Source organism: Lygodium microphyllum, chromosome 7, assembly GCF_053477565.2.
Source record: "Lygodium microphyllum isolate KBCC chromosome 7, Lygodium_microphyllum_v1.1.10, whole genome shotgun sequence".
Taxonomy (NCBI): domain Eukaryota; kingdom Viridiplantae; phylum Streptophyta; class Polypodiopsida; order Schizaeales; family Lygodiaceae; genus Lygodium; species Lygodium microphyllum.
Window position 1 is genome coordinate 107,282,620 of NC_141141.1, and position 19,936 is coordinate 107,302,555.

The window sequence follows — 19,936 nt, forward strand, 5'->3', positions numbered from 1 at the left end:
ATGCCTTTTCGCTAGGGATCAAGGCAACTACAAGCCTTTGAAAGAATTAAGTTTCTTGTGACTGAATAACCGATTCTCATAGTTTTGGATCTTCAAAAACCTTTTGAAGTTCATTGCGATGCTTTTAGGGATTGCATTGGAGCTGTGCTTAACCAAGAGCATATGGCTAAGCTATCCATTGCTTATATTTTCAAGCATCATGGCATGCCTAAGTCCATTATAAGTGATCGAGATCCCCGTATGACCAGCCTCTTTTGGCAAGCTCTCTTCGAGAACCTTGAGACTCAGTTAAAGTTTTCATCCTCTTATCATCATTAAATGGATGGGTAGACTGAAAGTGCTAATTGTACTGTTCTGGACCTTTTGAAATCCCAGGTCTCTGATAATTAAAGAGAATGGAAAAAGTATTTGCCTTTATTAGAGTTTGCATACAATAACACGGTGCACTCTAGTACTGGTAAGGCACCCTTTGAGATCATCTATGGTAAGCCCCATTTACCACTCATTCTTCTTACAAAGGATAAGATCTTTGCAATAGATGAATTTGTTAAAGACATTGATACAACTTTCACTCAAGTAAAAGCTGTTATCCAAAGGACACAGAGAGAAGCATAAATGCGAAGCTGATAAGCATCATGATAAGTTAGATCTCAAATTGGGACAACATGTTCTTCTTAAGTTTGAGAAGGCTCGCTTAAAGAAGGAGAAAGGTCAAAAGGATAAAGTGGTTCAGCTTTCTAATCGCTATTATGGCCCTTTCAAGATCACAGATAAGATAAACGATGTGACTTTTATTTGGATCTACCAAGTCATTGGAACATTCATAATGCTTTCCATATAAGTTTGCTACGCCCCTATATTGGAGAACCTCCAATGGAACCAATCGATGAAGATTTACATGACATAGAAGAAACACAAGAGTTCCTTGTGTTTGAAAGAATTTTACACCATTAGGACAATACTCTAAGATCAGGTAAGGTATTACGGAAGTATTTGGTTAAGTTTAAGAATTATCCCCCATTGGACGCTCAGTTTATGACTAAGAGAGAACTACAAGACTTTCCAAATCTTCTTAAGGACTATGTATCCCCTCTACAGTTCAGGTCAACTGTTTAGAAGCCAGAGGGATGTCATTAAATTGATTGCCTATTATGCATTCTCTATTTAGTAAATTTAAGTCAATAAACTAATGACTCACTTTTCTTTAAGCATTGATGATGATCTAGCATGGCCATGAGACCATTTAGAGACTAGTATTCTTAGTGCATCACTTAATGGGGTGATCAAAACACTGCGACGAGGATATCTGGTATATGCAGTACAAGTTATGAAGGGGGAAGGAAGTGTTTGCCAAGTGTTTTGATCACTTAATGGGGTGATCAAAACACTGTGACGAGAATATCTGGTATATGCAGTACAAGTTATGAAGGGGAAAGGAAGTGTTTGCCAAGTGTAAGAGTGTACATAAGAATCAAGGAGTTATACATAAATGAAGATGGATTGAGTTCTAAGAAGAGGAAGTGCATTAGCATTGTGTATATGTATTTATGTGTGCGTCCGAGGACGCATGGGAACGTTTACTTGTGTGTAATGAGCATTGCATTCATTTGGGGTCATCCTCTCCCTTACAAGTCAAGGTTTAAGGTCTTTTCTCTTAATGAATTAAGAAGAGAAGTAATTCTTTCACTAAGGAAAAACGAGAGAGGTAATTCTCTCATTAAGAAAGACAAGAGACGTGATTCTCTGGAAGTGAGGAGAGAAGTGATTTTCTCTTTCTAAGGTCTAAGATAACACAAGCTTTTGTGGGAAGACAATCTTAAGGCCGAGGCCCAAGGCAATCTAATGAACTCCCCTTATCTATGCCTTATAGTGGTTGCATGGACCATAAGTTAAGAGTAGAGTTTAAAAAGCCGTTTTTCTTAAAATAGACATGGTGAATCCATTTTTAACATATCTCGCGATAGAAATCCGAGATCTCTAAAAATGGCTTGCGAGGTGATCAAAAATGGCGAGATCTACAACTTTTGTGTTGGACGTTTTTCCATCTGAGCAATGCATAGAGGAGCAAGTGTTGTGGAAGCTCTGTTGAAATCAAGTTCCAAGAAGAGAAGAGAAGGAGCAAGTGATGTGGAAGCTCTACTGAAATCAAGTTCCAAGAGGAGAAGAGAAGGTGCAAGTGCTGCGGAAGCTCTGTTGAAATGAAGTCCCAAGAAGAGAAGAGAGGGTGCAATACAAAGAAAAAGGGAAGGAACAATGAGCTTTCCCATGTAATATCAAAGTACCACAAACACTACACCTAGGGGTTCTCAAGTTAGATGCATCTGGTGGCCTCGGTCGGCCGGGCTGGCTCCATGCCCAATTCCCTAGCCCTTCCTATCCTCCTACTTCACACTTAGGGCACATCAAGGGCAGGACATACCTAGGGAGTTTGTGCTCTCACCTATGGTTAGACATGTCTCCCTAAGTCACACCCATAGCACCTCCCTTGTACACAAACTAGGTCCTCAAGTGTGGGATAACACACTGTAAGCTTCCTTGAGGTCTTCTCAACCCAACTCCACTTTCACTGGCACAAATACCCTGCAGTATACGGTGAGGTAGACACACCTCCAGATAATGCACTTCCTTTGTCTTTTTCAAGTACACTCAACAACTATGATCAACCACCGATATCGGAGGCCCCCATTGCCCAATTAAATCTATCCTCGACCTCCGCAATCTCTCATCCAATTTTGTGATGCTGCTTCTCCCTGCCCAATCTCCACAAAGCCCCATCATTGATCCACAACCCTTTGACCACTTGAGCCCTCATCAACAAGTGCTCGCAAGTGCCATGGGACTGGCACTTGGCTAGCAGTGGATAATGTTAACCCCAATGCAAAGAAAGCAAAAAGAAAATTAAAAAGGCGTAAGGCAAAGCGGAAAAAGGTGGCCCACCTGACTGAATAAATAGAAGGAAAAAAGGCCAAAAGTGCAAGGACAACCGTAAAAGTTCAAAGGGCAAGCACAAAAGAGGAAATGTGCATTTTAAATATAAAGGCATACTCTAAATCCTTGTAAAAGAGCACTAGGCTCCCTCCTGTGCAATTTATAAATGTAGATGAGCATGGGCGAAGGCACAATGCAAATAGAAAGGAAATAGGAAAAGATGATCTATGCTAAAATGGTTGGGCATGTAAAAAAGGGATGGATGCTCAAAGGGGATTAGGGTTAAAAGGCAAAAAGTAAATGAAGAAGCTCATTCTTGTGTGTGGCCAAAACTAGCTCTCCTCTTCTTTTTCTTCTTCTTCTTCTTGCTTGCTTGAGCTTGTGCTTAAGAGAGGGAGTGATATTCAATTTGCTTACTCTCAGTGTTGGCTTCTCAATTTAAGAGCTTCCTTTCATGTTGCCTCTCATTGGTTTTATATCTACCATATTGGCACGGGTTCTCAATTAGATTGGGTGATGATCATGTATGTGATATTGTTGGCATCAGTGATTCGAGACTACAATTTGGTACTAGTGCTCCATTTGTTCTACATGATGTACGTCATGTTCTAGCTTTGACTAAAAGCCTCATCTTAGTTGAACAGTTGGATGATGATAGGTATCATGTATTTTGGGTTGATTCTACATGGAAGAGATTACATGTGGCAACCTCATTTTTGTTAGAGTCGCCAAGGTTGGTAGCATGTATCCCTTGCTTGTATCTAGATCTATTTATTATATTTTGGCCAATTGATTTTTCACATGTATCTCTTTGGCATCAATGTCTTGGGCATATATCCCTTAAAGGAATGAAAGTCTTGACTCATTTGTAATACTTACTACCTCTTGACTACTCATGTTTTGATTCATATGATCATTGTTTATATGGCAGGCAGACTCATAATTTGTATAGAAATTTTGGTTCTACGAACATGGGTGAGCCGTTGGCTCTTATGCATTCAAATGTTTGTGGTCCCATGCCTTGTTCGGTCATTAGGTGGTGCAAAGTATTTTATTACATTCCTTGATGAATATTTGCATAAGGTTTGGGCGTATCTCACATAGCACAAGTCAGAAGTTTTACTTGCATTTGAACACTTTCTTATTATGATTAAGAACCAATCTGGAAATAGATAGAAATACCTACAATCTAGCAATGGGATTGAATATGTCTATATGGAATTTGAGCAGTTTACATCCCACCTTAAAATGGTATTGTAGATATATGAATAGGACTATCTAGGAAAGAGTCTATAGGATGCTTAGTCAAGCAGGCTTACCACAACACTTTTGGGCTAAGGTAGTTACCATTGCCATTCATTTGATTAATAGATCCCTATGCACTACTCTTGGTGGTAGAGTTATAAAGGAGGTATGGTCTAGTAAACCTCCATATGTATACTTGCAAGTCATTGAATGTGAGGCTTTATGCCATATTTCCAAAGATAAACATAACAAGTTGGATTCGAAGTTTATCAAATGCATCTTTCTTGGATATGGTGATGTAGGTGATATGGGCTATTGCCTTTGGGATCCATAGACTCGGAATATTATCCATAGTTAATACATTGCGTTTCATGAGGATAATATGCATATGAGACCAAAGCAGGTGGTTGAGGTACATAGGGTAATCTTTTGGGAGGAGCCTTATGTTACAGAGTACAATGAACCCCAATTATATAGCTTGTAAAGCTGTTGATGATGTAGTGGCCTTGGATATACCTATTATGCAAGATCATGATGTTAGGTAGAGAGGATATGCAATACATGTCCCATAGCCAATTTTAAGACACTCTACTAGAGCCTCACGTCCTCTTCATCTTTTGAGTCCTCCATGCATTATGTCTTGGTGACATATTTTGAGTCACTCTTAGGAGAAGTCAAATAGGTAAATTTCACACACACACACACACACACACACACACACACACACACACACACACACACACACACACACACACACACACACACACACACACACAAGTCAAATAGGTAATTTGATATAGTGTGCTTTCATCAAGTGATGAAAAGTTTGTTGCCCTGTTGCCTCATACATGTTTGCAACATGGAGGGAAAGTGGCAAAACATACATTTGCTCACATGATAAATGATGGTGCTATGTTGAAGATTAAATAAGAAATCATGTTGAATAAAAAGAGCCATGTAATTCCAAACATGCGATGGCCAAATAGGTCACAATGATATACCAATGCTGAAACATGGGTTTGAATCCTCATCCTTGCACATTGGAGCTATCCACGCCAAGGTATGCACTTGCTCCTCACATGCTTTTGTATTTGGAATTGGCACAAAATGTTTGATTATTAGGCCCACACAACACTAAGAAAGTGTTTCATAATGGCACTTGTTTTGCAATTAGCCCCTTTACCCTACATGCTCTTGCATGCTCTAGATAAGGTAGACAAAAGAAAACTTTTTAGACCTTGAAAACAAGGTGAGAAATCCATCACTTGGGTTGAAAAAGGTTAAAAGGTACGAGAGACACTTTGGCCTACAACTTTTATTTTAAAAAAACCTACTCATGGAGTGGAGCATTGACCTAAGGTAGTATTTGCTTTTGTCTCGTGCTAATTTCGTTGGTTGACAATGAAAAAAATCAAGGCCTTTAAAAAAGAAAAGGAAATTAAAAGAAAAACCCACAATCAAGCCCTTACAAGAAAGAAAATAAAAAATCTATAAATTGTTTGCCAAAATCCCCTTAACTAATACAATATGCCCTAAGCCCTTACATGTCTCTTTGCTATCAAAATATAAGTTGCTAGGAACCTCGAAAACAATTTTATTCACTTGGAGATCTTTATGGTCTTAAGTTTTGTAAGTTCTCGGAATTTGAAGGTTTTTATGAAAGATTTGGAGCTTAGTTCACATTAAATGCAAGTATCCCGTTTCGAGCATTCGAAAACCTACAAATCGTTGCAGTCGATGTATTGAAGAACATTTTCGATAGTAAATACCTAAACTTTGAATTGGAAATTTTGGAGAGATTTTTGAATCAAATTAAGTGTATGTAGCATAAATATTTTTAAAAAAAGTATCGAAGGTTTTTTGAAACTTTGAATATTGCAATCTATGTGACTAATTGAAACATTTGTTCTGAACTGAATTTGATAAGTGCGTTTTACAAATAAATCTCGATTTTCCCTAATCTAAGCATCCACCAGCACAGAGAGCCAGAGGCAGAGAACCAGCAATGGCGAGGCCATTCGCATCCAATTTCACCCCAATCCACACTTCGCCTCCATCGTCGTCATTATCGTCAGCATCTTCTCTTCCCTCTTTGCATCTGCCTCGTTCTCTCGGCTCTCAGGACATCTGCAGCTCTAGATTTGACACGAGCCTGCGTGCCATCAGATGCTTTGCGTCCCAGGCTGGCTTACCAAATACCCGGTCTATTACCGGCGAAGAGGTTAAGCATTCCGTTAAAGAAGCTTTTGCAGGTATGGTTTCTTCTTCCTTTCTTTTCCTTTTCCCTTTTTTCTCCAATTTCCCCGACCATTGGTTACCAAGCTTCATCTTTGGGTATGTTACATTCTCTTCTAAAGCGGAGAATGAGATGAATTTGGTTGAAATGTGAGTTTTTAAAGTATATCTCCATTAGGGAAACGGAGCAAACCTTTCGTGTTGGGAATGGAAAGTCCACACACAGGATAGCGCATATGAGAGAGAGAGAGAGAGAGAGAGAGAGAGAGAGAGAGAGAGAGAGCGAGCTGCTGGAAGTGATAATCGAATTATTGAACAATGAGAAGAATGAAAGTACAAAATCCTGAAGTGCGAAAGGACGACCACCTTAGAGGGCTGGTACATAGGGAAAAAAGTCCCTTCCTTACATGAAGGTACTGGCACGGCTAGAAGGGACACATGCTAGGTGTAACAAACCCCCTAAAGTGAATGTTGTTATCGATATAGAAAGTAGCATATTAAGTCCCAATCAAGAATCAACCGTAAGGCTGTGCGGACGGCTTCAAGCTTATATCTTGGAGAAGCCTTTGTAAAAAGATTTTGTGGCATTATCATGTGCAGGTTTATAAGTGGCAATTGGAGCAGCAGTAATGAATTTCTTGCATGTATCGCCAATGCCCAAGACTCTCTTCTTTTAGGCAGTTTCTCATGAAGAATAGTTCATATTCTCTCTTGTGTATGCATAGAACTAGATTGGACAACATTGTGCAAGGCAGTGGAAGTGTCTGGTACTAGTAACAGCTTGAAGCCTCTTTATTCGGCATAGACTTGTTGTCTAGGGTTGTGTGAGGCTATGTGCAGCACTCTCTCTATAGAGGGCACAAAATTTGCTGCTGGCAGTAGTCTTGCTTTGCATGCATTGTGCAAGCACTTTTTTCTATGAGGAGATTATGCAGAAATTGAAGCTTTCATGGCAGATTGGTTAGATTGCTAAACACGATTGGTGAGAGAAGCTTGTAATTTAGTGAGTAGGTTGGGCTGGACTGATTTGTGAAGAGTAGGTACAAAAACAAGTTGTTGGTTAGAGTTTTCTAGTGAGTGAGATGCAAGGTTTGTTAGAGGTGGGTGTAGTGATGGAAGCATAGAAGACCGTTGAAATAGATTGCGCAACACAAGAGAGGAGAAAAGAGAAGAAAACAAAAGAACACTGCAAAGGGAGAACTCAGAGATATGTTCAAAAAATGGAATCCATATACCAAACACAAGATAGTCATGTATAATAGTGAGTCATTGGTTGTGTGGACATTGGCACCAACTCCCTCTCTCCAACAAGGCGTGCATTGGAATTTGCAAGTGATGAACGAATGATGGTTGAGGAGGGAGCTTGAATATATAGCACAAAAATATGCCATCAATCTGATTAGGTTGGCCAGTATCAAATGCTGATTGGATAGCAATAAATGCTAAAATCACCATAAAAATGACAAATCACTATAATGTTTGGCCCACTATACCACATGCCCAAACTCACTCATGAGCTGACAAAACTGCTAACACCCTCTCTCAAATCATGTATGATTTGATACAATACAATGATAATGACACATCATAGTCCATACAACAAAGTGTTAGAAGTGGAGCAACGATGGAAGTGTAAACATCTGCTGTAATAAACTGTTGAAACACAAGACAAAAGAGAAAGGGAAAGAAAGAACATTGAAGAACACAATACAGATGAGAACTCAGATGTATGCTCGGAAAATGGAATCCATATATCCAACACGAGATAGTCGCATACAACAGTGAGTCACTGGCTGTGTGGGCGCCAGCATTGGCTCCTCTCTCCACAGAGTCTCACACGTGTGATGGCAGATGAGTGAGGAGGAGGAGCCTGAATATATAGGACAAAAATATGTCCTCAATATGATCAGGTTGGCCAACATTTAATGTTGGGTAGCCAGCAATAAATGCTAAATATGACCAAAATGAAGACCATAAAAAATGCCTAAAATATCCTAAATAATGTGCCCAATCTCTCCATGCACAGACTTACACATGAGCTGACATATTTGCTAACACAAAGACCATCAGATTAGGACCATTGATATCCAAGCAGTGGGTGATCAAGCTACCACAAAGGTGCCTCGGAGAGAACTTGATGTTGATGTCGATTGTACTAGAACGTGAAAATAGAGAACCATAACAGCCCTCTATGTCTGTTAAACAATGCCCTGCAGTAGCATACATGATGAGCTTGTAAAAAATGCATTTGAATATGTGCGACAATGGGTTTTTTACCTTCGGGTAGACTGCCAAAGTGTTTCTCATGTGAACTCTGACTAGGAGCCAATCCCGCTCTTTATCTAGAAACATCCCATCATGAACTTGTAAATCAATCTAGCTTGAGTATTTGAAAACTTGCTAGACTTCAGTTGATGTGGAAGGGAAGACTCTCTCTAGATCTTTTGCACATATATACTTGTATAAATGAGGCTCACTTGCCCCACTCCACCATAGTTTCATACTCCCTTTGTGGCACTGGAGAGTCATGAGGGATGACTACATCACTTGTATTAGAAAGTAGTAGAAGAAGGAGCTGCCAAGGCCTTCCCTTGATTTGAAGAAGAGGATTCCTTTTGTACCTTGGCCTTCACCTTGGTTGGAGGATTTGAGTTGGAGTCGGAGGAGGATGAGTCGACAAAGGAGTCTGTATCTTGCTTCTTTTTCTTCATCTTTTTCTTTCTCGAAGGTGCTAACTCTTTGATATCCCCTCTCCTATTGCCTCTTGCTGTTAGAAATGACTAGCAAGCCTTCAAAACCAATTTGCCCCTTGGTTTGCTCAGGGATTAGCCTTCAATTGTGCTCTTTGGGTGACAAATGCAGCCCCAAATGTTTGCTCGTTGAATAGCCACTTGAATCTCCTAAAATTGCCCCAATTTTGGTGACTAAAATTCAAGTCTCTAGGCCTTCAATTTTTGAGCACGCTTCACAAGTGGTTGTTTGACCCTAATTTTTGTTGTAAATTAGGGTTTACAATAGAGATTAGTTAAAGTCTCCACCTCCAATGGCAGATTCTGTTGGAGATTACCAAGAAAGGATGAGAATAGGCTAGAGGATGAGAGAGAATGTTGAGGAGAGAGAAAATTTAGACTTGCATGGAGAGAAAATGGAAGGAATTAATTATTGCCCTATCTAGACAGCCATGAAAGCTGTCTTTATTGATGGGATAACCCGAATTTGATACTGCTTGGTTGAAATAACCCTCAAATTGCTGTCACCTACAGCAATAATCTCTTTTGGGCTTGTCACCAGCTCTTGGAGGGTCTCCTATTGGTTGTAAATGGCGTGTCCATTGTTGTAGCAATAATGGCAGTCTTTTGTGTGTGTGTATGTGTGCTTGCACCAGGCTATAATGATCATTTCTTTCTCCCCTACCAAACCCCCTCCCCCCCCCCCCCCCCCCCCCCGCGCCAAAAAAAAAGCCTTAAAAACGTTTTTTCCACTTACATGGGCAAGTGTTGTCAAGTAGTAGTCTTTCAAAACAATTTCTAGCATTATTTAGCTTCACTAAATTATTTTTTAGATTAATTTGATAATTACTTATGGCTTAGAAACATAATCTAATGGGCCAACAATTAAATTGGCTAGGCCAATTTATCATCTAAGTAATCTTGGGTACTCACTAGCTCAGAAATGGCATTAATTAATTCAATAATGTCAATTCCCTAGTGTTACCACTGACACTAATGGCTAATTAAATGTTCTAGGCTAAGTTTTGACTTTGGGTACCACCTAGTACTTGTAGGCATAACTTATTACAACATTTGCCAATGTCACCCACTGATCATCGAGGTTAGCAAGGTCTCATTGTCACTTAACTAGCTTGCATTTCACATGTGTACCTCACATGTGCACAACTTAATAATGCCAAAGCTAAGCATTAAAAGTACATGTCTTTGTGACATTGGTCATGAATCTATGTCGAGGGCTTTTGCATAAGTTGATTGGCTGTTTTTGTACACTCGATCTACTAATTGTAGATGTGCCTATTGAGAATGGTACACAACTAATAGGGGGGTGGATGAATCTCTTGTGGTGGTAGCTTGGTGTATTTGAACCTCTAATACAACGTTGGTCTCCTTTAGTGAAGTGCTCGTGTTTGCTTGTGCATTTAATGCACATTGCTTTAGTTTCCGGTTGGTAGCTATAGGTCTATTTCTACCTTTTTCTTCGTAAGTCGACAAGCAAGCGACATTGGTCTTCTTGTCATAGATTCTTTTGATTAGAGATGGCCAAATTATAATTCCAAAAGCATCTTCGTATTCAATATTTGATTCCATTGTTGAACCTTCTTCACCAATAATTGATGATTTATCTATTATTGTGTTTCAGTTTTCACTAACCTTATTGTTTGTAGTTTTTTTGTTGAATAGTAACGGGTAACCGATTCAAATGATCCAATGTGATTGCAAAACCTTGCCCAATGTACATTGCATTTACAAGGTATTGTATCTTTGGTGTCAAAAGAAGTTGTGGTGTATGACTGTAGAGCATCAACATCCATGATTGATGCTAATGTGAAAGCAGTTGAGACTTTATTTTATTGGCCAGCTTTGAGACATGATATGGATTACTTTGTGCGCACAAATACATTGTATGTCAAATGGTCCAATTTGATCGACAAAAGACACTAGGTTTGTTGCAACCCTTGCCTATTTTTGATAGACTCTAGAATAGCTTAGCCATGGATTTTATCTTTCATCTTCCCAAGAACCCTAGAGGAAATGATGGTATATGGACTGTTATTTATAGGTTTAGCAAATAAGCTCATTTCATTCTGGTGAGGAAAAAGATAATTTTGGATCACATGGCAAGATTGTTTTTGTAGAACGCATGTTTTAGAATATGTGTACAACCTAAAGTTCTCTTCTTCTTTTCATCCATAGACAGATGGGTAGTCTGAAGAGGCAAATGCTATTGCCTTAGATCTTTGAAATGCTATGTATCCAAGTATAAAACCAAATGGGATCCGTTTTTGTCTCTTATGGACTATGCTTATAATAACACAATACATAGTTCCACTAGTAAGATACTGTTTGAGACTGTGGAAGTGGGAAGAAAGTCTCACCCATTTTGCATACAAAGGATAAGATTTTTGAGGCTGATAGGTATCTTGAGAGTATGGATGAAGCTTATGCTAAAGTAAAGATAGCTCTCCAAAAGACTCAAGAAAAGCAAATGAAAGTAGCTAATTGCTACCGTAGAGCTTTGATATTTGTAGAGGGTGGTTGGGTCTTGTTACACTCTAAAAATGGTAGATTAAAGAAAATGATGGGTAAAGAGTGTCTTTTTCCTAAACTCAGTATGAGGTATTATGGGCCTTTTCAAGTGTTGTAAAGGATCAAGGAGGTAACTCACTTGAAGCTACCTAATCATAGGAAGATTCACAATGCTTTTCATGTGAGTTTTCTTAGGCCTTTTTGTAGTGATGTGGTGGAGGATATCAACGGTGAGGTGTAGTCAGAAGTTGAGGAACTTGATGAAATCTTGGTTCTTGAGCAAATATTGATATATAAGAAAAGGAAGGTCAAGGTAAAGTCTCCTGCCACTATTTGGTAAAGTTTCAGAGCTATGCATTGCTTGATGCAAAATGGATGGGGGAGGATGATTTGGTAGAATCACCTCATTTGTCACAACTTTACCTTGATGCTTTTCAATTGGAGCCGACTTTGGTTCTCAGTAGAGCGCACATTTGGAGCATTGTATGATACTCAAGACAAGGGTTGTGCTTCTACTTACTTGATACATATATGCTCATGTATCTAGAGGTTGTTTGGAGATCTTTCAAATTCCATACATGTACTTCTATGATCATTTTCCATTTTGATAGTTGTGGCTTTGTACAATTGTGATTGGTCATGTACTAGTGTAGTAACTACCAACTTGGAAAAAAGTGTAATTGCCAAAATATGGAGTAACAATAGTATGTTTAATTACTTCCAAACATGTATGGATAATTGCACATTGATAGTACATGGATAGCAACAACGTGCTGTTAGAGTGAAGCAATGCGGAAGCAAATGACCAAGACACAGAGAGAGAGAGAGAGAGAGAGAGAGAGAGAGAGAGAGAGAGAGAGTGTGTGTGTGTGTGTGTGAAAAACACAAAAAATCTTCAGCGAAGAATGCTGTATAAGGATGCAGAAATATACATGGGTGTAGAGAGAATGTTTGCGTATGTCTCCACCTCGAAGATCTTAGTCTCTGTCAGCCCCGAGGGCATCTTCACAGTCTGCAGCCTGCAATCTGGGAGAGCAACTGTGAAAGTCTGCTGAAATCAGGGCCAATAAATAGGCTAGCAGGAAATTATAAAAAAGACCAGGTTGGGGCCTGCATTAAGTGCAGCCGACTGACAGCAGGGCTGTCCGACTAGGCTGCCACGTGTTAGCTGCTCCTGTTCGACCTACCACATGTCATCTGCATCTGCTGTGCTTGCTGCTCCTGCTACTCCTGCCTGTCCAAGGAATGACCAGCTATCTAGCTCTAAGACCCCCTCTCAAATCCTGGATATGGCAAAAGGCTAAGGGATTTGGAGGTGGGCTCCCGATCCTGCATGACACGAGCCATCAAACAATAATTAGTGTAAACAAGCTTGGTGTGGTATACTTGGTTCCTCCGAGAAGGCTGTGGGCCATCCTATGGTTGCTACTCCTCAGGGACCCCCTCAATCCTTGCATCACAGAGTGTCGTGAGACCAACGAGGAGGAGGCCGGATCTCGCCTTGTCACTCTCCATTTGTTGAAGGTTCTGGAAGGTCCACCGACGGCGGGGGAGCAATTGGTGAATCTGGTGGCGGAGAACTAAGCTCCTCGTCCGAAGAAGAGTCCTTAAGAGGCACAGGCTTGAGAGGAACAGTCATGGGCACCCAGCTATCACCGGGATCTCCAAGAATAGGGTGTTCCTCAACCCCCTTTGAAGCTGGAACTTCCACGAACCTAACATCACGGCTCGTGTAGACATCCCACTTAACGGGATTATACAATCGGTAGCCTTGAGATTGCGAGCTATAGCACATAAATACCTATCGTTTGGAAGCCTCTTCAAATTTGTCACGCTGTGTCTTTAGGATGTGAACATAGGCATCACACCCAAAAACCCTGAAATAAGAAACATCTGGCTTAGACCCAAAGTACGCCTCATATGGAGTCATACCAACAACAATGGAAGTAGGTGAGCCATTAAGGATGTGGACAGTAGTAGCCATAGCCTCAGCCCATAGACATTGATTTGTTTGATGGTGCTTCATCATAGTATGGGCCATCTCGATTATGCTGCGATTCTTCCGCTCCAATATGCCATTCTCCTGAGGGGTGTTTGTATTGGCAAACTCCTGGTGAATACCACGGTCTGCACAAAAATGAGTAAGCTCATTAGAAACAAATTCTCCACCCTTATCCGATCGTAAGGTCTTCAACTTCCGGCCCAATTGGTTCTCCTCAAAGAGCAACCAATCCCTAAAGTTGGAGAAAGCCACCGACTTCAGCTTCAGAAAATAAGCCCATGTCATCTTGCTGTGATCATCCACAATGAGCATGAAATACAAGCTTCCTCTAAGGAACTTTGTCCTCATTGGTCCACAAAGATCGGTAGAAACAAAGCTCCAAGGGTGCTAAAGACCACCTCGAAGCCTTGCTGGGAATAGCATCACGAGTTTGCTTCCCATTGATGCAGGATATACAAGGCTGCTGGCTCACCACAATATCCGACAAACCTCGAACAAGCTGTCCCTTGGATGCCTTCTAATGGTTATCATAATTGAGGTGGCCAAACTGAGCATGCCAAAGCTCGGACTGAGTTTGTGTGGTAAGAAGAAGAGAAGTCAAGGTAGAAGAAGATCGCAACTTGTAGACTCCATTCTCCTCATAACTTGAAGAAAGAACTTGTCTCGATCCACGATCAAGAATCCACATCAAATTTGACTAAGAGGCCGGGGGCACAAATCTTATGCACCGAAAGTAGATGGTACCCCAAAGCCGGCACATAAAGTACCTCGGATGTATGGGTACCACCGCGCCCATTTGGAATAAGATGCGTGTTGCCCCGTTCGTGTATAGGAATAGACGAACTATCACCAATGAGAATTTGGCCATGTGAAGGCCACAAATGAGCAACAATTGTTGGAGGAGAGTCATATGCCGTGAGGCACCACTGCCAACAATCCACTCATGAATATATGTGGCCGTTAACGTAGCATTAGAAGCCATTAGGGTCGAATCCTAAACCACCTCCAAGTGGAGGAGAGCAGCTAATGAGGGAGCAGCCACCGCTTTGGAATCCTTTGAAGATTTCTCCTCCTTCTCCTTGTTGGGGCAATCTTTCTTCTAGTGATCTGTTTTGCCACAAATGTAACAAGTAGACTCCTTGTCTTTGTTCTTCTTGGATTTGTCCTCCTCCTTTTTTTGGTCCTTCCCCTTCTTTTGAGAGGATTGACCAACCAAGGCTTTAGATCTAGAAGCATTGGTCCTTTTCAATTACTTCTCTTGGTCCAAGACCATAGTAACCAACTCTTCCCATCGAAGAGTCTTAGATCGCTCTGAAGCAATCAAGGCGGAATAAAAACCATTGAAATGGGGCTGTAACTGTGAAAGAAGAGTTATTGCCATGTCTTCAGAAGTGATCACCTTCCTTGCGTTTTGTACTTGCATCTGAAGCTGCCTTAGCTTGTTGATATGCTCTTGCATAGAAGATGACTTGTTGACACTCATGGTTTGCATCTGCACTTTCAAAGGAACTCGCTTCACGACGGTCATCCGATTGTACATTTGATCTGTGAGAGTGCGCAACGGAAGAGGAAATACGAACACGGAGGGAGAGAGAGAGAGAAAGCAGAAAATAAGGAAGAGAAATCTGCACTGACTGAAATGAATGCTGAATACACTGAAATGGACTGATCAGTCCCTGCACGCAGCCCACAGCGTCAGTGAGGGCACTAGATCAGGCTGATGACGATGGCAGCACCACCACGGGGGAGAAGGAGTGTCGGAATCTGCAAGAAGACAACTGACCAAGTGGGGAGGGGGGTGCCAATATATAGGCAACGGACAAACCCTAACCCTAACCCTAAAATGGGTGCAAACCCTAAAATGGGCGCAAACCCTAAAAGTGCCCTAAAATGGGCGCCCCACAACAGTGACCAAAAAGGTGGCCGGGCAGCCAGTGGCTGCCCACTAAAAGAGGCCAAAAAGAAATACACAACCTAAAACAGCCAGTCGAGAGTGACTAGCCTCCCCCATCATAACACATGACAGACATGTCAGAGCTCCTAATGTCCTCGTCTGACTCAGACTGAGGCTCACAGGCGGGAGATGACAAGGCATGACAAACATGACTGCTAACACCCCCTCTCAAATCCTGGATGTGGCTGAAGGCCGAAGAAGAAATGGATCCGGGGATGGCAAGTGGAATGCCAATATCGATGAAGTCCGTCGATGTAGACTGCCGCTGAAGGAGCTCCTCACCATCCTGGGAATCCCCCTCTAAAACACTAGGGGTCAGGGAATCCACAGCCGCATCACCGAGATCGTCCCCCGCTAAAAGGGATGGGGGGTACGAGGGAACCACCGGAGGAGAAGGTGGGGGATGGGAAGGAACCTGTGGAATAAAAGGTGCACAAGCGGGAACGAGTGTAGCAATAGACTGCCTCGGAGGACCCTGCATCAAAGAAGGGGAATGGAGCCTGTAAAGCCCGCTCTCCTGCCAACCTGTAGATAAGACAGCTCCTGTAAAAGAATCCTCAATAACAACGGCATGCTCGGTGAAGATCACTCGTGTGCCAAGCCTCGTAAGGCCATAAACTGAGAGGAGGGAAAGGCCCAAGGCCGGAACATGTAGGGCCTGTGAAAGGAAGCGCGTAGGTCGGTCTGTAAACAAAGGCAATGTGCCAACACCACTAATAGGCACCGATAAAATGTCACCAACAGTGACTGAACCCTCTGAGGGACGGAGATCCTGTAACAAATCACCTCGGGGAGTCATATGACTCGAAGCACCACTGTCCACTAACCAAGGCTGCGCAGAAGACACTGCAGCCACGGAAGAAGGATCCTCCTCCAAAGCATGGATATGAAGGAACACTGACTCATGGGTAACAGCTGGTGTAGAGGTAGAAGAAGGCTCCGATGTAGATCCACCCTTCGCTCTCGGACGAAGGTGAGGGTACTGCTTCCAACATTTCTCCTCTGGATGTGTCCCTTTCCCACAGTGTGGGCACTTCGGTCTCTCTGAATCTGAGTCAGAGTCTGAAGAACTGTCCTTCTTCGTAGCCTTTGACTTCTTCTTCTTCTTCTGTCCTTCCGAACGTGCAACAAAGGCTCTAGTGGAGTCGGATCCACTAGCACTGACCTCTCTGAGTCGCTCGTCATGCTCCAAGACAAGCGGGGATAACTCCTCCCATAGAAGCTTCTCACGGGTCCTCGATGTAAGTAGGCTGGTGTAGAAGACATCAAACCGAGGCGATGGCAACTGAGTCAAGAGAATCATGGCCATATCTTCAGAAGATATCGTCCGACCGAGGGATGCAAGCTCATCCCTCATATCCTGTAATCTGTTGATGTGGTCCTTCATGGAAGGACTATCATCAATAGCGAGCATCCGCAACTTCTTTTCAAGAGATATCCGGTGGGCAAACGTCTTCTGCTGATAGAGAGACGCTAGCTTCTGCTACACGTCCGCTGCAGTCTTCAACCTGTGAACATGAACAAGGACAGAATCCTGCAAACTCAGAAAGAGGAAAGATCGGGCTCTAGAATTGAGCCGATCCCATAAGGCTGCGCGATCCATAGAGGGCCCATTTGCGGGATCCACCTTAGGCCGAGGAATAGGAACAGAAACAAGCTCCCAAAGATCGAAGGAGTCCAAGATACACTCCACCTTGCAGGACCATAGAGAAAAGTTGGAGCCATCCAACCGGTCCTCTTTGGGCAGCTGAGGAAGTACGGGTACCTGTACAGGGGGTACCAAAGGCTGCATCTTCGGCCCACTGGAAGGGGATCGCCGAGATACATGAATAGAAGGGGGACGGGAACGAGGAAGAGACTCCATATGACAATCCTCGCGATAGAAATCACGCCTCCGTTCAGATGAATGTCGAGACAAAAGCTCATCATCTGAGTCATCAAAACCTGTAGACTGATGAAAAGACATCTTCCAATCTGCAAACACCAAAACACAACAAGGGAAGGTTGCCGGTGCCGAAACACAAACACCAGAAGCTCTTGAGCTGGCCGCCTTGCACAGAACGCAAGGATGATGTCAAACGCAAATGCTGACGATGCAATCACCACAGAAAAACAGCCGCCTGCCTGAAAACACAGCCTGGGAAGAAGTCGCCAGCAGGAAAAGAGCCGCCGGACGATGGAACAACAGCCAGAACAGCAAGGCGCAGGCTGGAAGGGTGTCGCCCAGCTGGAGGAGGGCCGGCTAGGCTGAAAACGCAGGCAGGGAGAGGGTGGTGATGACGTGGCAGCCACTGGAGAAGGCGCCAGCAGCAAACGCAAATTTGTTGATACCAAAACAGGCCGCCCTGATCAAGGAGATGGTGCAGAGGATGACGCCTCAGCTGTTGGAGACGTCTTGACCAGCAAACGCAGAGTTGTGGGTGTTCTCCCGCGTAAAACTCAGCTCCGTGTACTCTCAGTTTGGCGATGATACCATGTGAGAGTGCGCAACGGAAGAGGAAATACGAACACGGAGGGAGAGAGAGAGAGAAAGCAGAAAATAAGGAAGAGAAATCTGCACTGACTGAAATGAATGCTGAATACACTGAAATGGACTGATCAGTCCCTGCACGCAGCCCACAGCGTCAGTGAGGGCACCAGATCAGGCTGATGACGATGGCAGCACCACCACGGGGGAGAAGGAGTGTCGGAATCTGCAAGAAGACAACTGACCAAGTGGGGAGGGGGGTGCCAATATATAGGCAACGGACAAACCCTAACCCTAACCCTAAAATGGGTGCAAACCCTAAAATGGGCGCAAACCCTAAAAGTGCCCTAAAATGGGCGCCCCACAACAGTGACCAAAAAGGTGGCCGGGCAGCCAGTGGCTGCCCACTAAAAGAGGCCAAAAAGAAATACACAACCTAAAACAGCCAGTCGAGAGTGACTAGCCTCCCCCATCATAACACATGACAGACATGTCAGAGCTCCTAATGTCCTCGTCTGACTCAGACTGAGGCTCACAGGCAGGAGATGACAAGGCATGACAAACATGACTGCTAACATGATCAAGCTCCAGCTATATCTCTCGGGCCATTGTCAAATGCTCAGTATGAGAGATAACAGTGTGGTACATGAGAGAAATAAAAACGAGCGAATGCGAGCATTGAGTTTATCCCGATGTGCTTGAGCCTTTGCCAACTCCACCTTATCACTGGAAGAGAGTCTGGACTCGTCTCACAAAGAAGGATGATGAATAGCCACCGTAACACGCTTCGCCAAATCATAGGACTCCAGAATGGCAAGCATCATGACCTACTAGATACAGTAATTCTTGCCATCGAGCTTTTGATTTGATGGAAGAGCCGGTAAGACGGGCACCTTTCGGTCCATGATCACCTGAAACTCTCTCTCGGTCTCATAAGACATATTCACCTACAATACTTGCACAACACACAAAAAGCAGCCCCCCTTTGACTGTGAGAATACAGCGTGCTAGGGCTCTTGTCCGCTCGTCTCGCTCCTTCTGCACTTGCCGGAGGCGATGAAAAGGTAAAATCTGCAATTGAAGGCCCAAAACGCAGCCTTATTTTTTCTCTAACAGCAAAAACTAGCAGCAGCTTCAACAAATCTTCTCCTTTCTCGCACGCCCATGCTCGCCTCAGCCTTGTTCTGATGTGTAGTCCTCTTGCACACACTTGAACGCTGAAAACGTAGCCTTGTGTTGCGCATAAATCTCCTCTTCAGATGGGTCACCCTAGGTCAGTCCTTCAATGCTTTGATACCATGTTAGAGTGAAGCAATGCAGAAGCAAATGACCAAGACAAAGAGCGAATAGAGAGAAAGAGAGAGCGAAACATAGAAAATCTCTAGTGAAGAATGCTATATAAGGATGCAGAAATATACATGGGTGCAAAGAGAATCTCCGTCAACCCCGAGGGCAGTCTCCATGGTTTGCAGTTTGAAATGTGGGAGAGTAACTGTGAAAGACTGTTGAAATTTGTTAGCCTATCTTGGCCAGTCGGTCAGCTCCTGGGTATAGGCAGTTGGCCCATTTTATGGGCATGTTGGACATTATGGGGCAGTCGGCCAGTTTTAGCCCAGGTCGGTCAGTTTTTGAGGTTGGGGGGCTATATATAGCAGCCCCCCCATCAGTCCCTAACACTGTCTTGCAGATTTCAGCACACTCTCCCTCTGTTTCCACTCCGGCATTGGTGCTGCCACTATTTTCAGCCTGATCTGGTGCCCTCACTGACGCTTCGGGATGGGTGCAGGGACTGATCAGTCCACAACTTTGTATTCAGCATTCATCTCAGTCAATGCAGATTTTCTTCC

The 19,936-nt window shown here is 43.0% G+C and overlaps 1 protein-coding gene across 2 annotated transcripts in view; it reads left to right on the forward strand.

Moving 5' to 3' along the window:
- The first annotated feature begins 6,100 nt into the window (after nucleotides 1-6,100).
- The window catches only part of OTC (ornithine carbamoyltransferase), a 36,891-nt gene continuing 23,055 nt past the window's right edge, over nucleotides 6,101-19,936 (forward strand). Inside the window, exon 1 of one of the 2 annotated variants that reach the window (XM_087681799.1) lies at nucleotides 6,101-6,425. In XM_087681799.1, coding sequence (XP_087537925.1) covers nucleotides 6,179-6,425 — 247 coding nt within the window. In that variant the 5' untranslated portion in view covers nucleotides 6,101-6,178. The remainder of the gene's footprint in view (nucleotides 6,426-19,936) is intronic. The other variant, XM_087681800.1, reaches the window with a different exon arrangement.